General features: G+C 42.9%; 1 protein-coding gene across 6 annotated transcripts in view; it reads right to left on the bottom strand.

The window, feature by feature from the left end:
• LOC139367858 (AT-rich interaction domain 4B) overlaps window positions 1-17,606 on the bottom strand; it is a 167,817-nt gene that overhangs the window by 57,071 nt on the left and 93,140 nt on the right. For all 6 annotated transcript variants that reach the window (XM_071106192.1, XM_071106194.1, XM_071106195.1 and 3 more), the window contains exons 10-12: window positions 9,501-9,577; window positions 8,010-8,152; window positions 2,846-2,918 (exon numbers count right to left, since the gene is read on the bottom strand). In XM_071106192.1, coding sequence (XP_070962293.1) covers window positions 2,846-2,918; window positions 8,010-8,152; window positions 9,501-9,577 — 293 coding nt within the window. The remainder of the gene's footprint in view (window positions 1-2,845; window positions 2,919-8,009; window positions 8,153-9,500; window positions 9,578-17,606) is intronic.

The following is a 17,606-nucleotide window of genomic DNA, read 5'->3' as shown; positions in this document are numbered from 1 at the left end:
GATTTCAAGGTTTTATTGCTAATCTACAAAGCATTACATGGGCTTGCTCCTACCTATCTCTCTGATTTGGTCCTGCCGTACATACCTACACGTACGCTACGGTCACAAGACGCAGGCCTCCTAATTGTCCCTAGAACTTCTAAGCAAACAGCTGGAGGCAGGGCTTTCTCTTATAGAGCTCAATTTTTATGGAATGGTCTGCCTACCCATGAGAGAGACGCAGACTCGGTCTCAACCTTTAAGTCTTTACTGAAGACTGATCTCTTCAGTGGGTCATATGATTGAGTGTAGTCTGGCCCAGGAGTGGGAAGGTGAACTGAAAGGCTCTGGAGCAACGAACCGCCCTTGCTGTCTCTGCCTGGCCGGTTCCCCTTTTTCCACTGGGATTCTCTGCCTCTAACCCTATTACAGGGGCTGAGTCACTGGCTTACTAGTGCTCTTCCATGCCGTCCCTAGGAGGGGTGTGTCACTTGAGTGGCTTGAGTCTCTGACGTGATCTTCCTGTCCGGGTTGGCGCCCCCCTCGGGTTTGTGCCGTGGCGGAGATCTTTGTGGGCTATAATCAGCCTTGTCTCAGGGTAGTAAATTGGTGGTTGAAGATATCCCTCTAGTGGTGTGGGGGCTGTGCTTTGGCAAATTGGGTGGGGTTATATCCTTCCTGTTTGGCCCTGTCTGGGGGTGTCCTCGGATGGGGCCACAGTGTCTCCTGACCCCTCCTGTCTCATCCTCCAGTATTTATGCTGCAGTAGTTTATGTGTCGGGGGGGGGTAGGGTCAGTCTGTTATATCTGGAGTATTTCTCCCGACTTATCCGGTGTCCTGTGTAAATTTAAGTATGCTCTCTCAAATTCTCTCTTTCTTTCTCTCTCTCGGAGGACCTGAGCCCTAGGACCATGCCTGAGCCCAAGGATCATGACTACCTGGCATGATGACTCCTTACTGTCCCCAGTCCACCTGGCCGTGCTGCTGCTCCAGTTTCAACTGTTCTGCCTGCGGCTTTGGAACCCTGACCTGTTCACCGGACGTGCTACCTGTCCCAGACCTGCTGTTTTCAACTCTCTAGAGACAGCAGGAGTGGTAGAGATACTTTTAATGACCGGCTATGAAAAGGCAACTGACATTTACTCCTGAGGTGCTGACCTGAGGTGCACCCTCGATAACTACTGTGATTATTATTATTGGACCATGCTGGTCATTTATGAACATTTGAACATCTTGGTCATGTTCTGTTATAATCTCCACCCGGCACAGCCAGAAGAGGACTGGCCACCCCACATAGCCTGGTTCCTCTCCACCCGGCACAGCCAGAAGAGGACTGGCCACCCCTCCTAGCCTGGTTCCTCTCTAGGTTTCTTCCTAGGTTTTGGCCTTTCTAGGGAGTTTTTCCTAGTCACCGTGCTTCTACACCTGCATTGCTTGCTGTTTGGGGTTTTAGGCTGGGTTTCTATACAGCACTTTGAAATATCAGCTGATGTAAGAAGGACTATATAAATACATTTGATTTGATTTAAACATGGGATTCCCTATTGGCCCTGGTCAAAAGTAGTGCACTACCTATGGGATTCCCTATTGGCCCTGGTCAAAAGTAGTGTACTACCTATGGGATTCCCTATTGGCCCTGGTCAAAAGTAGTGCACTACCTATGGGATTCCCTATTGGTCCTGGTCAAAAGTAGTGCACTATATAGGAAATAGGGTGCCATTTGGAACGCAAGGTAAGATTATATTTGAGATTCTTCAAAGTAGCCACCCTCTGCCTTGATGACAGCTTTGCACACTCTTGGCATTCTCTCAACCAGCTTCACCTGGAATGCTGCAGCAGAGGTAACTCTGGGTCTTCCTTTCTTGTGGCGGTCATCATGAGAGACATTTAACTCTCTAATGAACTTCTCCTCTGCAGCAGAGGTAACTCTGGGTCTTGCATTCCTGTGGCGGTCCTCATGAGAGACAGTTTCATCATGGCACTTGATGGTTTTTGCGACTGCACTTGAAGAAACTTTCCTAGTTCTTGAAATGTTCCATATTGACTGACCTTCATGTCTTAAAGTAGTGATGGACTGTCGTTTCTCTTTGCTTATTTGAGCTGTTCTTGACATAATATGGACTTGGTCTTTTACCAAATAGGGTTATCTTCTGTATACCACCCCTACATTGTCACAACACAACTGATTCCTTCTTAATGCGTTTGAGCCAAAGAATATTCCACAAATTAACGTTTAACAAGGCACACCTGTTAATTCAAATGCATTCCAGGTAACTACCTCATGAAGCTGGTTGAGAGAATGCCAAGAGTGTGCAAAGCTGTCATCAATGTAAAGGGTGGCTACTTTGAAGAATCTCAAATATAAAATATATTTGGACTTGTTTTACACTTGTTTGGTTACTACATATGTGTTATTTCATAGTGTTGACGTCTTCACTATTATTCTACAATGTAGAAAAAAGTAAAAAGAAAGAAAAACCCTGGAATGAGTAGGTGTGTCCGAACTTTTGACTGGTACTGTATATAATTTTTTAGGTGTAAAATGTTATTATTTATATTGCATTACACAGGGCACATTTGGAAAAGAGACCATGGCCTCAATGTCTTCCTGATAGAATACAGATTCCATCAAATCATCCAGTAACTGTCGGGCAGAGGAGGCTGGTGGGGGGAGCTATAGGAGGACAAGCTCATTGTAATGGCTGGGATGGAACGGTTATTATTTGTTTGCTATGTCTTCAGTTCCATTGATTCCATTCCAGCCCATCTTCCTATCACTCCTCAAACCAGCCTGCTCTGCTGTCAGGTGCAGGGTGGGTACATTAAGTTAATGGGTTGAAATGTTTCATTCTATAAACCGCAGACCTCTGTCCTCCATGAACTTGTACAGCTGCTGTAGGAAGTTGTCTCTCTCCTCGGGGAACGGCTCCACTTCCTCCTGCACACAGGAACAGGAAATAACAATAAAGAGCTCAGCTTTGCTCCTCCCACTGAGAAAGATGTGTCATTATCCTGGACAATGTTTATACTATTTGACCGATATATAGTTCTTTCTATATCATTTATCTACAGCGCGGAACGAATGGGTCCTAGAATTTAACCTTGGGGGAGCCCTTTTCTCGTAAACTGTCCAAACTGATTTTATGCCCTTCTGTGCCAACTTATCGCCTAAACTCAAAGGACACATCTCTCCAATGGCTTAAACTCACATCTCTCCAATGGCTTAAACTCACATCTCTCCAGTGGCCTAAACTCACTAAAGGACACATCTCCCCAATGGCTTAAACTCACTAAAGGACACATCTCTCTAATGGCTTAAACTCACTAAAGGACACATCTCTCCAATGGCTTAAACTCAAAGGACACATCTCTCTAATGGCTTAAACTCACTAAAGGACACATCTCTCCAATGGCTTAAACTCACTAAAGGACACATCTCTCCAATGGCTTAAACTCACTAAAGGACACATCTCTCTAATGGCTTAAACTCACTAAAGGACACATCTCTCTAATGGCTTAAACTCACTAAAGGACACATCTCTCCAATGGCTTAAACTCAAAGGACACATCTCTCTAATGTGTTAAACTCACTAAAGGACACATCTCTCTAATGTGTTAAACTCACTAAAGGACACATCTCTCTAATGTGTTAAACTCACTAAAGGACACATCTCTCTAATGTGTTAAACTCACTAAAGGACACATCTCTCTAATGGCTTAAACTCACTAAAGGACACATCTCTCTAATGTGTTAAACTCACTAAAGGACACATCTCTCTAATGTGTTAAACTCACTAAAGGACACATCTCTCTAATGTGTTAAACTCACTAAAGGACACATCTCTCTAATGTGTTAAACTCACTAAAGGACACATCTCTCTAATGTGTTAAACTCACTAAAGGACACATCTCTCTAATGTGTTAAACTCACTAAAGGACACATCTCTCTAATGTGTTAAACTCACTAAAGGACACATCTCTCTAATGTGTTAAACTCACTAAAGGACACATCTCTCTAATGGCTTAAACTCACTAAAGGACACATCTCTCTAATGTGTTAAACTCACTAAAGGACACATCTCTCTAATGTGTTAAACTCACTAAAGGACACATCTCTCTAATGGCTTAAACTCACTAAAGGACACATCTCTCTAATGTGTTAAACTCACTAAAGGACACATCTCTCTAATGGCTTAAACTCACTAAAGGACACATCTCTCTAATGGCTTAAACTCACTAAAGGACACATCTCTCCAATGGCTTAAACTCAAAGGACACATCTCTCTAATGGCTTAAACTCACTAAAGGACATATCTCTCCAATGGCCTAAACTCACTAAAGGACACATCTCTCCAATGGCCTAAACTCACTAAAGGACACATCTCTCCAATGGCTTAAACTCACTAAAGGACACATCTCTCTAATGGCTTAAACTCACTAAAGGACACATCTCTCCAATGGCCTAAACTCACTAAAAGACACATCTCTCTAATGGCTTAAACTCACCAAAGGACACATCTCTCTAATGTGTTAAACTCACTAAAGGACACATCTCTCTAATGTGTTAAACTCACTAAAGGACACATCTCTCTAATGTGTTAAACTCACTAAAGGACACATCTCTCTAATGTGTTAAACTCACTAAAGGACACATCTCTCTAATGTGTTAAACTCACTAAGGGACACATCTCTCTAATGTGTTAAACTCACTAAAGGACACATCTCTCTAATGTGTTAAACTCACTAAAGGACACATCTCTCTAATGGCTTAAACTCACTAAAGGACACATCTCTCTAATGTGTTAAACTCACTAAAGGACACATCTCTCTAATGTGTTAAACTCACTAAAGGACACATCTCTCTAATGTGTTAAACTCACTAAAGGACACATCTCTCTAATGTGTTAAACTCACTAAAGGACACATCTCTCTAATGTGTTAAACTCACTAAAGGACACATCTCTCTAATGTGTTAAACTCACTAAAGGACACATCTCTCTAATGTGTTAAACTCACTAAAGGACACATCTATCTAATGGCTTAAACTCACTAAAGGACACATCTCTCTAATGTGTTAAACTCACTAAAGGACACATCTCTCTAATGTGTTAAACTCACTAAAGGACACATCTCTCTAATGTGTTAAACTCACTAAAGGACACATCTCTCTAATGTGTTAAACTCACTAAAGGACACATCTCTCTAATGTGTTAAACTCACTAAAGGACACATCTCTCTAATGGCTTAAACTCACTAAAGGACACATCTCTCTAATGTGTTAAACTCACTAAAGGACACATCTCTCTAATGTGTTAAACTCACTAAAGGACACATCTCTCTAATGTGTTAAACTCACTAAAGGACACATCTCTCTAATGTGTTAAACTCACTAAAGGACACATCTCTCTAATGTGTTAAACTCACTAAAGGACACATCTCTCTAATGTGTTAAACTCACTAAAGGACACATCTCTCTAATGTGTTAAACTCACTAAAGGACACATCTCTCTAATGTGTTAAACTCACTAAAGGACACATCTCTCTAATGGCTTAAACTCACTAAAGGACACATCTCTCTAATGTGTTAAACTCACTAAAGGACACATCTCTCTAATGTGTTAAACTCACTAAAGGACACATCTCTCTAATGGCTTAAACTCACTAAAGGACACATCTCTCTAATGTGTTAAACTCACTAAAGGACACATCTCTCTAATGGCTTAAACTCACTAAAGGACACATCTCTCTAATGGCTTAAACTCACTAAAGGACACATCTCTCCAATGGCTTAAACTCAAAGGACACATCTCTCTAATGGCTTAAACTCACTAAAGGACATATCTCTCCAATGGCCTAAACTCACTAAAGGACACATCTCTCCAATGGCCTAAACTCACTAAAGGACACATCTCTCCAATGGCTTAAACTCACTAAAGGACACATCTCTCTAATGGCTTAAACTCACTAAAGGACACATCTCTCCAATGGCCTAAACTCACTAAAAGACACATCTCTCTAATGGCTTAAACTCACCAAAGGACACATCTCTCTAATGTGTTAAACTCACTAAAGGACACATCTCTCTAATGTGTTAAACTCACTAAAGGACACATCTCTCTAATGTGTTAAACTCACTAAATGACACATCTCTCTAATGTGTTAAACTCACTAAAGGACACATCTCTCTAATGGCTTAAACTCACTAAAGGACACATCTCTCTAATGGCTTAAACTCACTAAAGGACACATCTCTCTAATGTGTTAAACTCACTAAAGGACACATCTCTCTAATGTGTTAAACTCACTAAAGGACACATCTCTCTAATGTGTTAAACTCACTAAAGGACACATCTCTCTAATGTGTTAAACTCACTAAAGGACACATCTCTCTAATGTGTTAAACTCACTAAAGGACACATCTCTCTAATGTGTTAAACTCACTAAAGGACACATCTCTCTAATGTGTTAAACTCACTAAAGGACACATCTCTCTAATGTGTTAAACTCACTAAAGGACACATCTCTCTAATGGCTTAAACTCACTAAAGGACACATCTCTCTAATGTGTTAAACTCACTAAAGGACACATCTCTCTAATGTGTTAAACTCACTAAAGGACACATCTCTCTAATGTGTTAAACTCACTAAAGGACACATCTCTCTAATGTGTTAAACTCACTAAAGGACACATCTCTCTAATGTGTTAAACTCACTAAAGGACACATCTCTCTAATGTGTTAAACTCACTAAAGGACACATCTCTCTAATGGCTTAAACTCACTAAAGGACACATCTCTCTAATGTGTTAAACTCACTAAAGGACACATCTCTCTAATGTGTTAAACTCACTAAAGGACACATCTCTCTAATGTGTTAAACTCACTAAAGGACACATCTCTCTAATGTGTTAAACTCACTAAAGGACACATCTCTCTAATGTGTTAAACTCACTAAAGGACACATCTCTCTAATGGCTTAAACTCACTAAAGGACACATCTCTCTAATGTGTTAAACTCACTAAAGGACACATCTCTCTAATGTGTTAAACTCACTAAAGGACACATCTCTCTAATGTGTTAAACTCACTAAAGGACACATCTCTCTAATGTGTTAAACTCACTAAAGGACACATCTCTCTAATGTGTTAAACTCACTAAAGGACACATCTCTCTAATGTGTTAAACTCACTAAGGGACACATCTCTCTAATGTGTTAAACTCACTAAAGGACACATCTCTCTAATGTGTTAAACTCACTAAAGGACACATCTCTCTAATGTGTTAAACTCACTAAGGGACACATCTCTCTAATGTGTTAAACTCACTAAAGGACACATCTCTCCAATGTGTTAAACTCACTAAAGGACACATCTCTCTAATGTGTTAAACTCACTAAAGGACACATCTCTCTAATGTGTTAAACTCACTAAGGGACACATCTCTCTAATGTGTTAAACTCACTAAAGGACACATCTCTCTAATGTGTTAAACTCACTAAAGGACACATCTCTCTAATGTGTTAAACTCACTAAAGGACACATCTCTCCAATGTGTTAAACTCACTAAGGGTGAGCGTGTGAGGCGTTATTTGATTATTTTAGAATGTATTGTTTTGAATTATAATGAGCCAACCCAAGCCGGGCGGGGGGGGGCGGGTCGTCCACAATAACGCCTCGCTCAATTTGAAGGTCTCTATTTTAGCGTATTGTCGCAAGTGCTGTAGTCACACAAAACAACAGACATGTCATTATTCACTCTTTTCTTGCTCACTTGAATTGAAAAAGAGGTAGCTAACGGTTGAGGATTTACCGTACATGCTAAATCAGACAGACTCATCCACTTAAGGAAACAACCTCGCTATCAGCAAAGATGACTGGACACATGGACTATCCTTCTAGCATACAGTCACTGCTCTGCCTGTCCTTTACACCGTTCTCGCTCTGTTTGCTCCGCTCACCCCCCCCCCCCCCCCCCCCCGGTGAGTTTCTCGCTTCACTCAGCAGCCAGCAGGTTGATGTGACATGATTACCTCATCCTCCTCTTCGCTGGCCTCTTCCTCCTGCTCTCCCTCCTCCTCATCTTCCTCACTTGTGGAACTCTCGTCTTTCACCTCAGTCCTCCAGGAGCCGGGCACCACCGCCTGATGCACAAACTCCACAGCCGCATCCAGCACTGACACACACGCAGACACACGCAGACACACACAGACACACACAGACACACACAGACACACACAGACACACACAATAATTGAAATGCATTCCAGGTGACGACCTCATGAAGCTGGTTGAGAGGATGCCAAGAGTGCAAAGCTGTCAGGGCAAAGTGTGTCTACTTTGAAAAATCAAAAACATAAATATATATATATATATATATATAAATACACACACTGAACAAAAATACAAACAGAACATGTAAAGTCCATGTTTCATGAGCTGAAATAAAAGATCCCAGACATGTTCCATACTGCACTAAAGAGAGAGAGAGAGAGAGAGAGAGAGAGAGAGAGGGAGAGAGAGAGACAGAGAGAGAGAGAGAGACAGAGAGAGAGACAGAGAGAGAGTTCCTGGCAGCAGGAACCTTTTCAAACAGAACTCGATTCTGAGGTGGCAGCAGACACCTTTCCCCCAGCGGAGCACAGAACATGGATTTTACATTTCTTCCTCCCGGCTCTCTCTGCCAGGTCTGAGAGAAGTGACATAAGATCATGCCCTATATTCACAAAGGCTGAATTTATTCAGGCAGCCCAATTATTAGCAAAAGATCTGATCTCATTGACCAAAAGACAAATTAGTGGCAAAAGATCAGAATTGGATTGTCTTTGTAAATGTAGCCAAAGCATCTCAGTGCTGATCTCCAATCAGTTTGGTCTTTTAGATAATGAACTAGATGACATGGACAGGAAGTGGGAGATTTGAACAATGAATGTGGATTATCAGTCCTACTCTGACCCTGTGAACACCAACCTTATAATAATACAACATATCATGATAAAAGCCATTTAACTGATGCTTCTTTCCAAAGCCAGTTATAGTCATGCATGCATTCATTTTACATATATGTGGCCCCAGCGGAAATCAAACCAACAACCCTTGGCATTGCATGCTCTACCGACTGAGCCTCAGGTGGTCCCAGGCGGTTTCTCTATGCTAGAGGACCTCCTTCCTTCTCCTCCCTCCTCCTCCTTCCTCTTCCCTCCTCCTCTTTCCTCCTCCTCCTCTCTCCCCTCCCCTCCATCCTCCTCCCTCCTCTTCCATCCTCCTTCTTCCTCCTCCCTCCTCTTCCTCCTTCCTCCCTTCCTCGCCTTCTCCCTTGTCCTCCTCTCTCTCCTTCTCCTCCGTCCTCCCTCCCCTCCCTCCCTCCTCCTTCTCCCTCCTCCTCCTCCCTCTCTTTCTCCTCCATCCTCCCTCCTCCTTCTCCCTCCTCCCCTCCTCCCTCTCCTTCTCCTCCCTTCCCTCCCACCTCCTCCTCCTCCCTCCCCTCCCCTCTCCTCCCTCCTCTGTGCAAAGTGTTAACTCACCTGGCTTGAGCCCTGCGTCAGCTTTAGGAGGAGAGTCTATGTCCATCACCGTTACGTCCTTCCTCAGCACTGTGTTGCTGAAACAAAGACACACAAACCCCCATCAGTATCCAGACAAACCCCCATCAGTATCGACAAAACCCCCCATCAGTATCCACACAAACCCCCTCAGCATCCACACAAACCCCCATCAGTATCCACACAAACCCCCATCAGTATCCACACAAACCCCCTCAGCATCCACACAAACCCCCATCAGTATCCACACAAACCCCCATCAGTATCCACACAAACCCCCTCAGCATCCACACAAACCCCCATCAGTATCCACACAAACCCCCTCAGCATCCACACAAACCCCCATCAGTATCCACACAAACCCCATCAGTATCCACACAAACCCCCTCAGCATCCACACAAACCCCCATCAGTATCCACACAAACCCCCATCAGTATCGACAAAACCCCCCATCAGTATCCACACAAACCCCCATCAGTATCGACAAAACCCCCCATCAGTATCCACACAAACCCTCCTCAGTATCCACACAAACCCCCATCAGTATTGACAAAAACCCTCCTCAGTATCCACACACCTCCTCAGTATCCACATAAACCTCCATCAGTATTGACAAAAACCCTCCTCAGTATCCACACAAACCCTCATCAGTATCCACACAAACCCCCATCAGTATCCACACAAACCCCTATCAGTATCCACACACTAAAAGTGTGAAATGTAACTGTTCGCCCAGTGACTCTCCATCTCTACTCTCTCTCTCTCTACTCTCTACTCTCTCTCTCTCTCTCTCTCTCTGTTCTTAACCTGATGCTGTGCAGCACCAGTGACTCCTCTCTCTCTCTCTCCCTACTCTCTGTCTCTCTCTCTCTCTCTCTCTCTCTCTCTCTCTCTCTCTCTCTCTCTCTCTCAATTCAATTCAATTCAAGGGCTTTGTTGGCATGGGAAACATGTGTTAACATTGCCAAAGCAAGTGAGGTAGATAATATATAAAGTGAATATATAAAGTGAAAAACAATCAAAATTAACAGTAAACATTACACATACAGAAGTTTCAAAACAATAAAGACATTACAAATGTCATATTATATATATACAGTGTTTTAACAATGTACAAATGGTTAAACGACACAAGATAAAATAAATAAGCATAAATATGGGTTGTATTTACAATGGTGTTTGTTCTTCACTGGTTGACCTTTTCTCGTGGCAACAGGTCACAAATCTTGCTGCTGTAATGGCACACTGTGGAATTTCACCCAGTAGATATGGGAGTTTATCAAAATTGGATTTGTTTTCGAATTCTTTGTGGATCTGTGTAATCTGAGGGAAATATGTCTCTAATATGGTCATACATTGGGCAGGAGATTAGGAAGTGTAGCTCAGTTTCCACCTCATTTTGTGGGCAGTGAGCACATAGCCTGTCTTCTCTTGCGGCCTTTCTCAATAGCAAGGCTATGCTCACTGAGTCTGTACATAGTCAAAGCTTTCCTTAATTTTGGGTCAGTCACAGTGGTCAGGTATTCTGCCGCTGTGTACTCTCTGTGTAGGGCCAAATAGCATTCTAGTTTGCTCTGTTTTTTTGTTAATTCTTTCCAATGTGTCAAGTAATTATCTTTTTGTTTTCTCATGATTTGGTTGGGTCTAATTGTGCTGTTGTCCTGGGGCTCTGTAGGGTGTGTTTGTGTTTGTGAACAGAGCCGCAGGACCAACTTGCTTAGGGGGCTCTTCTCCAGGTTAATCTCTCTGTAGGTGATGGCTTTGTTATGAAAGGTTTGGGAATCGCTTCCTTTTAGGTGGTTATAGAATTTAACGGCTCTTTTCTGGATTTTGATAATTAGTGGGTATCGGCCTAATTCTGCTCTGCATGCATTATTTGGTGTTCTACGTTGTACACAGAGGATATTTTTGCAGAATTCTGCGTGCAGAGTCTCAATTTGGTGTTAGTCCCATTTTGTGAAGTCTTGGTTGGTGAGCGGACCCCAGACCTCACAACCATAAAGGGCAATGGGCTCTATGACTGATTCAAGTATTTTTAGCCAAATCCTAATTGGTATGTTGAAATGTTCCTTTTGATGGCATAGAATGCCCTTCTTGCCTTGTCTCTCAGATCGTTCACAGATTTGTGGAAGTTACCTGTGGCGCTGATGTTTAGGCCAAGGTATGTATAGTTTTTTGTGTGCTCTAGGGCAACAGTGTCTAGATGGAATTTGTATTTGTGGTTCTGGTGACTGGACCTTTTTTGGAACACCATTATTTTGGTCTTACTGAGATTTACTGTCAGGGCCCAGGTCTGACAGAATCTGTGCATAAGATCTAGGTGCTGCTGTAGGCCCTCCTTGGTTGGTGACAGAAGCACCAGATCATCAGCAAACAGTAGACATTGTGGTCATATTGATTGCGCGTAGTGCAATCAATATGCTGATAGAATTTAGGTGGCCTTGTTCTCAAATTTGCTTTGTTAAAATCCCCAGGTACAATAAATGCAGCCTCAGGATGTATGGTTTCCAGTTTGCATACAGTCCAGTGAAGTTCCTTGATGGCCGTCTTGGTGTTTGCTTGAGGGGGAATGTACACAGCTGTGACTATAACAGATAAGAATTCCCTTGGTAGGTAAAATGACTGGCATTTGATTTTAAGGAATTCTAGGTCAGGTGAGCAGAAGGACTTGAGTTCCTGTATGTTGTTATGATTACACCATGAGTCGTTAATCATGAAGCATACACCCCTGCCCTTCCTCTTCCCAGAGAGGTGTTTATCTCTGTCGGCGCGATGCATGGAGAAGACCGGTGGCTGTACCGATTCCGACAACATATCCCGAGAGAGCCATGTTCCCGTGAAGCAGAGATTGTTAGTATACTCGGGAGCGTTGGGCAATGTGCACGTCTACAGAGCCTGACCAGGTGGCCGCTTCGTCTGCCCCTTCTGCGGCGCCGTTGTGTTGGGTATACTACTGGAATTAGACCCATTGTCCTTGGGTGGTGATCCAAACAGAGGATCCTGGTCATATTCCTGCTCGTAATGTTGGTAGGTTGACGTTGCTCTTATATCCAATAGTTCTTCCCGGCTGTATGTAATAACACTTAAGATTTATTGGGGTAACAATGTGAGAAATAATACATATAAAAACAAAACACTGCATAGTTTCCTAAGGAGTAGAAGCGAGGCGACCCTCTCTTTGTCGACGCCATCTTGCGCAAAAAGGACATTAGCTGAAACAGATTGTTCTGTTAACTCCACTGATACAGATGACGTAGCTAATTGATACCTTTTTCATTTTCTGCGCATCTGTAATGTATTATAATAGCACAAACAATATTGATGGTCAACTCAAGGGAACTAGTCCCTGAACTACTAACCCTGACCCTAAAACTTATCAAACACAACCAATACAACTCTAAACAGGGCTGTGCAGCCGCTTGTAGATACTCATACGAAAATATATTATCTTGTCTGAAAACAGTCATCCACAGACAGTCATCCACAGGCAGTCATCCACATGCAGTCATCAATAGACAGTCATCCACAGGCAGTCATCAATAGACAGTCATCCACAGACAGTCATCAATAGACAGTCATCCACAGACAGTCATCCACAGGCAGTCATCAATAGACAGTCATCCACAGGCAGTCATCAATAGACAGTCATCCACAGGCAGTCATCAATAGGCAGTCATCCACAGGCATTCATCAATAGACTGTCATCCACAGGCATTCATCAATAGACTGTCATCCACAGACAGTCATCCACAGACAGTCATCCACAGACAGTCATCCACAGACAGTCATCAATAGACATTAGCAATCCAAATCTGTCCCAGTTTATATTACACAGAGTAACCTAGCAACCCAAATCTGTCCCAGTTTCTATTGCACAGAGGATTCTGGAAACTCAAATATCCCAGTTTCTATTACACAGAGAAACCAAGCAACCCAAATATGTCCCAGTTTCTTTTACACTTAGGAACCTGGCAACCCAAATCTGTCCCAGTTAATTTTACACAGAGGAACCTGGCAACCCAAATCTGTCCCAGTTAATTTTACACAGAGTAACCTGGCAACCCAAAATCTGTCCCAGTATCTATTACACAGAGTAACCTAGCAACCCAAATCTGTCCCAGTATCTATTACACAGAGTAACCTAGCAACCCAGAGTAACCTAGCAACCCAAAATCTGTCCCAGTTTATATTACACAGAGTAACCTAGCAACCCAAATCTGTCCCAATGTATATTACACAGAGTAACCTAGCAACCCAAATCTGTCTCAGTTTCTATTGCACAGAGTAACCTAGCAACCCAAATCTGTCCCAGTTTCTATTGCACAGAGTAACCTAGCAACCCAAATCTGTCCCAGTTACTTTTACATAGAGGAACCTGGCAACCCAAATCTGTCCCAGTTACTTTTACACAGAGGAATCTAGCAACCCAAATCTGTCCCAGTTATTTTTACACAGAGGAACCTGGCAACCCAAATCTGTCCCAGTTACTTTTACACAGAGGAACCTAGCAACCAAAATCTGTCCCAGTTACTTTTACACTGAGGAACCTGGCAACCCAAATATGTCCCAGTTTCTTTTACACAGAGGAACCTGGCAACCCAAATATGTCCCAGTTACTCTTACACAGAGGAACCTGGCAACCCACATCTGTCCCAGTTACTTTTACACAGAGGAACCTGGCAACCCAAATCTGTCCCAGTTACTTTTACACAGAGGAACCTGGCAACCCAAATCTGTCCCAGTTTATTTTACACAGAGGAACCTGGCAACCCAAATCTGTCCCAGTTACTTTTACACAGAGGAACCTGGCAACCCAAATCTGTCCCAGTATCTATTACACAGAGGAACCTGGCAACCCAAATCTGTCCCAGTATCTATTACACAGAGTAACCAAGCAACCCAAATTTGTCCCAGTTTCTATTACACAGAGGAACCTGGCAACCCAAATATGTCCCAGTTACTCTTACACAGAGGAACCTGGCAACCCACATCTGTCCCAGTTACTTTTACACAGAGGAACCTGGCAACCCAAATCTGTCCCAGTTACTTTTACACAGAGGAACCTGGCAACCCAAATCTGTCCCAGTTTCTTTTACACAGAGGAACCTGGCAACCCAAATCTGTCCCAGTTACTTTTACGCAGAGGAACCTGGCAACCCAAATCTGTCCCAGTATCTATTACACAGAGTAACCAAGCAACCCAAATTTGTCCCAGTTTCTATTACACAGAGGAACCTGGCAACCCAAATATGTCCCAGTTACTCTTACACAGAGGAACCTGGCAACCCACATCTGTCCCAGTTACTTTTACACAGAGGAACCTGGCAACCCAAATCTGTCCCAGTTACTTTTACACAGAGGAACCTGGCAACCCAAATCTGTCCCAGTTACTTTTACACAGAGGAACCTGGCAACCCAAATCTGTCCCAGTTTCTTTTACACAGAGGAACCTGGCAACCCAAATCTGTCCCAGTTACTTTTACGCAGAGGAACCTGGCAACCCAAATCTGTCCCAGTATCTATTACACAGAGTAACCAAGCAACCCAAATTTGTCCCAGTTTCTATTACACAGAGGAACCTGGCAACCCAAATATGTCCCAGTTACTCTTACACAGAGGAACCTGGCAACCCACATCTGTCCCAGTTACTTTTACACAGAGGAACCTGGCAACCCAAATCTGTCCCAGTTACTTTTACACAGAGGAACCTGGCAACCCAAATCTGTCCCAGTTACTTTTACACAGAGGAACCTGGCAACCCAAATCTGTCCCAGTTTCTTTTACACAGAGGAACCTGGCAACCCAAATCGATGAGACAAGATAGTAGCTACTAACAATTGGATACCATGAAATTGGGGAGAGAAAGGGGTAAAAAATAAAAATAAAAAAAATACAAAAGAGAACAAGTCAACCTATGACCAGATATAGTCTAATCCACAGTGGGCAGGAATGAGGTTGACCTGTGTTGTGGTTGTTAGACACATTGAGTGTTTTTCTTCCCACACAGGGTAAGCTTAAACATTATCCTGCGGTTGAATCCCTCCCCCAAAGGAGGCTGTCCTTACCGTATGCTTCCCAGTTGAAAACAGTTTGCGCAGACACTACCGTTCAATAGTTTGGGGTCACTTAGAAATCTCCTTGTTTTTGAAAGAAAAACTACAAAAATTGTCCATTAAAATAACATCAAATTGATCAGAAATAGTGTAGACATTGTTAATGCTGTAAATGACTACTGTAGCTGGAAACGGCTGATTCTTGTTCTGAGAAATGAAGGCTGTTCCATGTGAGAAATTGCCAAGAAACTGCAGATCTTGTACAACGCTGTGTACTACTCCCTTCACAGAACAGCGCAAACTGGCTCTAACCAGAATAGAAAGAGGAGTGGGAGGCCCCGGTGCACAACTGGGCAAGAGGACAAGTACATTAGAGTGTCTAGTTTGAGAAACAGACATCTCACAAGTCCTCAACTGGCAGCTTCATTAAATAGTACCCGCAAAACACCAGTCTCAAGGTCAACAGTGAAGAGGCGACTCCGGGATGCTGGTCTTCTAGGCAGAGTTGCAAAGAAAAGGCCATATCTCAGACTGGCCAATAAAAAGAAAAGATTAAGATGGGCAAAAGAACACAGACACTGGACCGTGGAAGATTGGATAAAAGTGTTATGGACAGACAAATCTACGTTTCAGGTGTTCGGATCACAAAGAAGAACATTCGTGAGACGCAGACAAATTGAAAAGATGCTGGAGGAGTGAACCATCTGTCAAGCATGGTGGAGGCAATGGGATGGTCTGGAGGTGCTTTGGTGGTGGTAAAGTGGGAGATTTGTACAGGGTCAAAGGGATCTTGAAGAAGGAAGGCTATCACTCTATTTTGCAACGCAATGTCATACCCTGTGGACGGCGCTTAATTGGAGCCAATTTCCTCCTACAACAGGACAATGACCCAAAGTACAGCTACAAACTATGCAATAACTATTTAGGGAAGAAGCAGTCAGCTGGTATTCTGTCTATAATGGAGTGGCCAGCACAGTCACCAGATCTCAACCCTATTGAGCTGTTGTGGGAGCAGCTTGACCGTATGGTACGTAAGAAGTGCCCATCAAGCCAATCCAACTTGTGGGAAGTGCTTCAGGAAGCATGGGGTGAAATCTCTTCAGATTACCTCAAAGCATTGACAACTAGAATGCCAAAGGTCTGCAAGTCTAATTGCTGCAAATGGAGGATTCTTTGACGAAAGCAAAGTTTGAAGGACACAATTGTTATTTCAATTCAAAATCATTATTTATAACCTTGTCAACGTCTTGACTATATTTCCTATTCATTTTGCAACTCGTTTTCATGGAAAACGAGGACATTTCTAAATGACCACAAACTTTTGAACCGTAGTGTATATTATTAAGTTTTTGTTTGATTCGTTCCTCGTTTTATTTTTTTCTTGAGGCAAGTGGATGTTCGGTAGCCCTTTGTCGGTAATTGGTCAACTGTACTAAGGAGGGGATTCTTCAATGAAATGTTTGTTGTCATTCAACGAGACTATTTTTCATGCACATTATTTCACTTGAGAAATGATGCAACAAACATCTTAGTTAAATGTAAAATTGCGCGTCCAAGACCACCTCGGCAAAAATGTCAAAATTAATTACAGATTTCTTGATTTAGCTTTAATTCTGACTATTTTGAGGAAGTGTTATGGCTATGTTGTTGCTACGTTGGCTCAAGAGGGACAAAGAGTAACATTGCAGTTTCTCGTTTTTCAAGCGAAGGTCTTTTGGGAGGATATCCTAACAACTCACACTACATTCTGCAGCTGCTCTGTCTTTCGCTACACACTTCAGTCTGAGACTGCCATCATAGAAGTGGTTTATGGTGACGAGGAGCACGATGGCTGTTGTACAAAACAAAGTTGTCAGTGATTGGATCGTCATCTAACCAATCACAGCATCAAAGCTAACGACTAATTTGCAAACCGCCGCTTTACCCACGTGTGTCCTGGCTCTGGCCGAACCCATCGGTTTTTGGACCAATCAGAGGGCCCTGAATGTGTTCTCATTCGATGAAGGGCTGAGGAGGTGCTCAAACTAGCCAAGT

The sequence above is a fragment of the Oncorhynchus clarkii genome, chromosome 16 (assembly GCF_045791955.1).
Source record: "Oncorhynchus clarkii lewisi isolate Uvic-CL-2024 chromosome 16, UVic_Ocla_1.0, whole genome shotgun sequence".
NCBI classification, from domain to species: Eukaryota; Metazoa; Chordata; class Actinopteri; order Salmoniformes; family Salmonidae; genus Oncorhynchus; species Oncorhynchus clarkii.
Note: the sequence above shows the minus strand (reverse complement) of the source record. Positions and strands in the feature narration are given on the sequence as shown.